The 7,177-nt window shown below is 33.2% G+C and overlaps 1 protein-coding gene across 3 annotated transcripts; it reads left to right on the forward strand.

The window, feature by feature from the left end:
• The first annotated feature begins 465 nt into the window (after nucleotides 1–465).
• Nucleotides 466–6,654, forward strand: LOC100747331 (RNA exonuclease 1 homolog). 3 transcript variants are annotated; one of them, XM_012386502.3, is made up of 9 exons: nucleotides 467–969; nucleotides 1,123–2,930; nucleotides 3,037–3,376; nucleotides 3,467–3,633; nucleotides 3,703–4,173; nucleotides 4,252–4,549; nucleotides 4,636–4,798; nucleotides 4,919–5,178; nucleotides 5,329–6,654. In XM_012386502.3, the coding sequence occupies exons 1-9, from the start codon at nucleotides 870–872 to the stop codon at nucleotides 5,412–5,414; spliced, it is 3,693 nt and encodes a 1,230-aa protein (XP_012241925.1). In that variant the 5' UTR covers nucleotides 467–869; the 3' UTR covers nucleotides 5,415–6,654. The 3 variants fall into 3 exon arrangements, with proteins under 3 accessions (XP_024223907.1, XP_012241925.1, XP_003490041.1); XM_003489993.4 differs by having other exon boundaries at nucleotides 468–969; nucleotides 1,120–2,930; XM_024368139.2 differs by lacking the exon at nucleotides 5,329–6,654 and having other exon boundaries at nucleotides 466–969; nucleotides 1,120–2,930; nucleotides 5,005–5,124.
• Nucleotides 6,655–7,177: the final 523 nt, after the last annotated feature.

The raw sequence follows: 7,177 nt of genomic DNA on the forward strand, positions 1-7,177 counted from the left end.
GGCGCGTACTTAAAATTTATGCGATGCAAATCTATTTATCGGAAGATGAAAATTATTTAAAGAACACAAGGGATACTGACAAATTAAAACGAAAACCTTATTTTTCAAAATATATTGCATTTTATTTTTATGTTAATATTCTCAAATATTTAACCAAAATATTCATTACTACCGAATTTTCGAAATATAAAACTTTCGAAATATATTCCGAATTAATACACATATTAGGTTCAATTATTAATAAATTCCGGATTCATTTTTTATTAGATTTAAAATATATTTAGATTATAAGTTCCTAGTTATATATTTAGTGCCATATTTTTATTAATCTGAATCAAGTATTTATTTAGAATATTGTATTGTTTTGTACAATTAAATTAGAAAAACAATTACAATATACTACCGCACTTGTTATATATTTGCACCCATTGTTATAATAATAGAATTGTTTTACCGTCATTATTGGTCATTGCAGATTTGAAAAAAGTACGAAATTGAGGAAGAGCAGATGGAGGAAACAGTAAGATGTCGTTAGGGTGGTTGGTTCTGGTGGGGAAGGAAGGGATTGAATACTTTCAAACAAATTGCAAATAGGGAAATGTACTACTCAATTGTACATAACCTCTGTTCTCGGGATTCGCTTCGCTTTGAGTTTCGTGTTTTCGATGTGTCTAATAAAACTTCATAAATCTCTTGATTTATAATAATCACACGTGTCCATTAATTAAATGTAAAGAAGAATAATGTTTTATACATAAAGCAAGTTTACAAAGGTTGGTTTTGCTTAAAAGCCAATGTTCTAATATGACTTTATACGATACCATTTCAAAGAATGAGTAATCGAAAGTATAAAATACAATGAAATAGTTATGTTGCCTTCGACTGGTTACTTTAAAGCTATAAACTGTCCATTTTATGAAAATGGAGCGTGCGATAGACCTTACTGTCATTTCAAGCATTCGAAACGAGGTAAGTTCCTTTATTGTTCAGCTTTTCCTTTATCATAAATATATTACGCGTGATATTTTATATTGCTCAAGAAATTTATTTCGGTTTTATCTCAGTGTTTTCTAGCATAAACAATTTATCTAAAAAACATAAGTTTATATATTGTTTTAGAAGATGTTGGAGTTACCACAGAGGCTACAGAGACAGTGGAAAACCATTCCGCGGGTCAAGCTGAAGACTCTAAAGCTGCTACAATGGTAACATCTGATTCAGGCGTTTTACAACAATTAGTAACAGAAGCTGTCAAAAAAGTCCTAGCTAATCGAAGTGTCACAGATGTAGATAATAAATTGTCTTGTCAGAATGTTGTTTCTCAGGTAGTTGAAGAATTAAAACCAACATTAACCACTGGATCTTCTGGTACAGTAAACAATGTTAAGGCCACTATGGTAGAAGAAAGAACAAATACACCAGCACCAGTTAATATGCAACCATGCGTTTATAATCCAACACCAATTGCAGAACTAAAGAAACGTCACATACCGATAATATCCTATATGCCAACTAGAAAAAATACAGTAGCTGTGAAACGTAAATCTTCTCCGGATGAAATTAAACCTTGGTTAAATATGGGCAATGAATCTGCAGAACCTCAAAGTGTTGAAATTAAATACAAACCTACTGTGATAATCACACCTGAAGTTCGGGATACTATGCAGAGTTATATACCTACATGCAAATCAGACTCAGCTTCACTAAATTCATCTAAGGATGGTAGTTCAAATGAATATTTACTTAAACTCAGGGAGACCTATTATCCAAAGAATAAAAAGAAAAGGGAAGAATATGTCCCAAAAAAAGTGAAAACACGACTAAAAACGGGTGACGGATTAAACGAATCTGCACTGGATCATATTGAAACAGATCTCAATATGATGGATAAAGTACTCACATGCTCTAAATCAACTTCTGATGCACAGTCTAGTAAAATATCTCCAGATTCTTCTTTAGATATCGAACCAAAATTTTCTGACGATGAAGAAGAGAATAGTAATGATTGCGATAACACTGACGATCATGATGACACAAATAAAAATAATACTGCACACATTGATTTTAAGACTATAGAACAAAATGAATCTTATCCTGATGTAAAAAAATCTGACTATGTGAACAATTTACAGGATATGTATTTTCCAAAGATAATAGATAGCACTGATAGAACTATTAACAAAGAAAATCATAATGAAAAAATATTGACATATAGCGATACTCTGAAACAAGAAACGTTCCCTAGTGATGAGAGTTCTAAATCTTCACAATGTGAAAAAGGAAATGTATCAGAGGTAGATTTGAATAAAAGTATGGTTAAAAATGTAAAGGAATATAAAAGCAAGGATAAGAATAAAGACAAAAATCAAAGGGATCACAGTACATCTCATAAAAGGTATAAAGAAAAGCATGAGTCAAGTAAAAGGTCACATTCCAGTTCGCATAGTAAAAGTAAAAACAAAAATCATTTGAGACACAAAAGCAAAGAATCAAAAGATAAGAATCATGATAAGGATAGGAGTAAATACAAACATCAGGAAAAGGACAAGGTCCAAGATAAAGATGAGAGTAAACACAAATCTAAGAGTGATAGAAAGGACAATCATAGGTCTGGGAAACATCATGGGCATTCCAAGAGTTCTTCGAAAGAGCATACTAAGAATAAAAGTGATAGAAGTAGCAAACATTTGAAAACGCATCGTAGGTTGGACGATACAACAAATGAAAAATATGTGAAGAGTAAGGAAAAGAAAGATTTAACCGAGAGATTCAGAAATTCTTTAGAAAGCATTCGCCTGAATTCCATGAATGACAATGATGAAGAGAATGATGATCACCATAGTAGTATCATCAGTAATGATATTGATGTAACTTTTAGCATGTCTGATTCAGACCATGATGTACAAGAAGAGTGTTTAAAGATATTTCAGGTATGTGTAATAAATTCATCTTGTTACAATTCTGGGGACTTAAAAATTGCAATATACAATGTATTAATTTGTGTATACTTATTTTTATTGGGAATGTTGTTACAAGGAATACCAAGTACCAGAACAATCAAGGGTAGCAGAACCATTGAAAGTCGGATCATCTGCATTGCACGAAAAAGAAAAGGAACAGGTAGAAGAAATTGGCAAGAAAAGAGTAGCACATCCTTCAGCAGCTGCATGTGTTATCAGGCAAATTGGAGTTAATCAACAGGCGAGAAAATTTGTAAATCCACAACAGAAAATGTACGAAAGGTGGCGTCTGATGCGCGATGCTGTAGCAGAAAAAACAATTTCTGCAAGTAGTAGTGCTCCCAAGGATGTACGTCGTAATTGTACCGAAGCGATAGGTATAGCGAGTAACAACGAATTGAAGTTAAATGGGAATGGTACATAACTATTTTTTTAAGAAAGTATTTGCATGAAGATATTTTAAAGTATAAATAGAAACTGTTAATAATTAATTACATATTCGACAGGTCGTGTCAGAATTGCACACGTACCGTATGCTAAATCCTTAGCACTAGAAAAAAGAAAGGTAACAGAAAATGTAGGAAAGTTAGTGGAACCGAAAGCCGCAGATAATTATAAAACAGCTGCACAAACGGCGAAGAGTGGTGTACGCATAGCTCACGTTCCACAAATGGTCTGTATTCCTTGTCTTTTAATTAATTATAGGCATACAGAGCTGTATAATGTCTTGGTTGTGTTTCAGGTTCCTCAGTTAATTCGTCCTGAACCATTACAAGTAACCACGCAGAAATTTCCTTTAAACGTTCGCCAGTATTATGTGAATATGATGCATGACGTATGTGTATTAATTTACACAAATGCCGAGGATGCAGCACAACGTGCGATTAAAGAAGAATATGCTTGTCACGAAAGATGCAAAGCACTAGCTGTTTACAAAAATTCCTGCATGCTTGCTACGCATAGATTGAGAAAAGAGGCTGATCAAAATTCATCTGTGGATAATAATGCAATAGTAATTCCAGGTAGTAGTACAGTTTCTCATGAAACAGTGTTGGCTGGGAAAACTAAAGGTTCGTGGAGTGTTCTTAAAACAAAAAGATCCATTACGAAATTTAAAGGGCCAGCTTTATATGGTATGCTAAAAAAATGGATAATGACGGAGCAACAACTTCAAGATAACGGGTTTCCTCGTCCACATCCAGATGGTCAGAAGGTAAACCGAGTGAAAAAAGCTTTTGAGAAATATAGTAAAATATTCGTGAAAATATCGCTCAATTTCTTTCAATTGCAGGGTCGTGCCAAAGTCTATGTAACTAACACACGAAATCAAAGTGTTCTGTCAAAAGTGCCTAACGAAAGAATTTGTAGTCGATGTGGTCAAACCTATGTGATTGATAAACGAGGATTTGCTTCGCGATCACAGAACTGTATATATCATTGGGGGAGAAAATTCACAATCAGAGGTGAAAGCAAATACAGTTGCTGTCAACAATATGGTTCTGCAACTGGTTGTTGTGACGCGAAGACGCACGTTTGGGATTATACAGACTACGAAAACCTTCGTGGTTACGTGAGAACTTTACCGAAAGGTAATTTGTAAATGTTTATTTATCTCTATTTCCAACTCTAGTTTATATGTATTCTATTATTTGTCCTCATTGTTATTATTATTAAGATACGCCGGTAGAAGAACAAGGGGTATATGCACTCGATTGTGAAATGTGTTATACAACTCAAGGATTGGAACTAACCAGGATAACAGTCATTGATGATGATTGCAGTGTAGTATATGAGACGCTAGTGAATCCCCAAAATCCTATAATCGATTATAATACAAGGTAAAAACTATAAAAATATTTCTTCTTTCATTTTCTCCTGTTCCTTTCAAATAAAAAGAAAAGTAATTTTTCATACAATGTTTATAAATAATCAAATCAATATTAAAATTGCGTATACAGGTTTTCTGGGATTACGGAGGAAAATATGAAAGACGTGACAACAACGTTATTAGATGTCCAAGCAACGTTGTTGACAATGTTTTCAGATAAAACTATATTAGTGGGTCATAGTTTAGAAAGCGATTTCAAAGCTTTAAGGCTTTTGCACGATACTGTCGTTGATACAAGCGTGATGTTTCCACACAAAAATGGTTATCCACAAAAGAGAGCATTAAAGAATCTTTGTTCCGAATATTTAAGGAAGATTATTCAAAATGACGGTTAGTTTAGAATCATATACTTTTTTATTTTTTTTTCATTCGCGGTATAGTTCAATAATGATATTTTATTTCGTGATTTCTTTGCACATTAAGGTTTGTGATGAAGTAAAAACAATTCTTCTATAACTAATCTTTTGTTTCATATTACAGTTGGTGGACACGATAGCAAAGAGGATGCTGTCGCTTGTATGGAGTTAATTCTTTGGAAAGCAAAGGAAGAAGCAAAATTACAATAAGCGAATCTACAAGCACTTTGTCAGACTGAATTGTGTACAGCTTATGGTTTTGTGGTATATGAAGCGATGATAACTTTTTTTTAAATTATTGTATGCGTTGTATTATAGTTTTTCATGTATAAATATGTGATATACATGTGCCCGGTTAATTCTAGAATCGATTATTATACAATCACCACTCATCTTCGAATTTCATTCATTATTCTAATTATGGTAGATACACGTTTGTTCTTTTGATTACGCGCAATTCATACTTTTATAAAATTCTACTGTAATTATTTACAAAGCAATTGACCGCTACTGACCGATTTCAATGGCCTTGAGATATGTTACCAAGCCAACGCGTTGAGTAGTTTTACTCTATCCACGTATAACTGTCAGTAGGCTTCAGTTTCAGATATAAAAGTGAAAGTACATAGATAAGCACAATACTGCGCGTAAAAGTAGTTGCATCTGACAATGAGTAAGTATTTCGAGAATTCAAGTGACCGCAGCGGAAATAATAGGCGTTAGTAAGATATTGATACTTAACATAAACAAAGTATATATACATCGCTGACAATTCGATGCCATTATATGCATATTGGATTGTTTAAACGCATACTTTTTCGCACCTGTTTCGGTGCAGCATTGTTTCTATTTTTTTCAAAATCAGCTGCATTTACGATAATGGCGCGTTCAAAAAATATGTGTATATCCAATCAATACAATATCATCGAATCTAAAACCAAGTGACGATTGTCTGGAATTACTCAGTCATTGAGCTTGACAATATATATTAAGGTCATATCGGTGAAGTATGTATTATTCTACATAATTACCTTCCAGATTAATGGTAATAATAATTTCGTAAGAAATTATAATCATGTCTTTTATTTACTACCTAAATCAAACCTAATCTAGATTCAGCCAAAGCTTAGAAGACATGTAAAATAATAAAAGACATAATGGGATACATAGTACCGAAAGTACTTTTGCAAACATTTTGAAGGCTGATGCTGAGCGGCGCCTGTATGTATAGACGATGTTACACAACATATAGACCTTGACGATATATCGCAAGGTCATTGAAACCAGCTGGATCAGGGTAATGGGCTTTGTAAATAATTACGTTTTCATTGTACTTTGAAGTGGTACCTGCGTTGCATCTGTCTCTTTAGTTGTTTTCGAAATTATACACGATATAAACTTATTTTTGGAGATTAAGAAACCTGCAATAAAGTAACTTCGATATTTTGTATGCGTTGAGGTTTTCAATTTCTTTTACCCTTCAATAATGTTTTAATATTTTGATAAGTGGAATAGAAAGATTAGGATAGGTAAAAAATAATTTAAACGATAATGTAAAGAAGCACATTAGATTTTTTTTCATTTAATTTTATTATATAAAACTACTATCAATGTTTCATTCAAATGTGCGTTCAATCGCTTTGTACCAGCATGGCATCTCGATTTTAATCTCACCATTAAAAAATGGTTAACGCTCCTCTTACTTGACTCGTTCGATCGAACTATGACATTTTAGAATGCGTATACTTTGACGAAGAACAGGTACCATGACGTGAATAAGCGAGCTCGTTTCGCCATTTACGTCTATAGTTCGTAGCAGCTCGCATGCGTTTTGCCGTCGTAAACCTACTTTCTTTTCAGTAGCACCGTATTAAAAAATAATTATCATTCCTTTTTCATCCTCTTGAAATTTATGTGTGTCCAAATTTAGTTTTGCCTCTCTCTTCTCTCTTTCTCTTCCTCGCTTTTCCTCT

Source organism: Bombus impatiens, unplaced genomic scaffold, assembly GCF_000188095.3.
Source record: "Bombus impatiens unplaced genomic scaffold, BIMP_2.2 scf_0389, whole genome shotgun sequence".
In the NCBI taxonomy this organism is placed as follows: Eukaryota; Metazoa; Arthropoda; class Insecta; order Hymenoptera; family Apidae; genus Bombus; species Bombus impatiens.

Bases quoted from the DNA above. Each gene is read 5' to 3' on its own strand.
- LOC100747331 (XM_003489993.4), top strand. From the start codon at position 870: ATGTTGCCTTCGACTGGTTACTTTAAAGCTATAAACTGTCCATTTTAT. The intron at 2,931-3,036 runs GTATGTGTAATA...TGTTGTTACAAG, and splicing joins AGTGTTTAAAGATATTTCAG to GAATACCAAGTACCAGAACA. The intron at 5,179-5,328 runs GTTAGTTTAGAA...TTCATATTACAG, and splicing joins GAAGATTATTCAAAATGACG to TTGGTGGACACGATAGCAAA.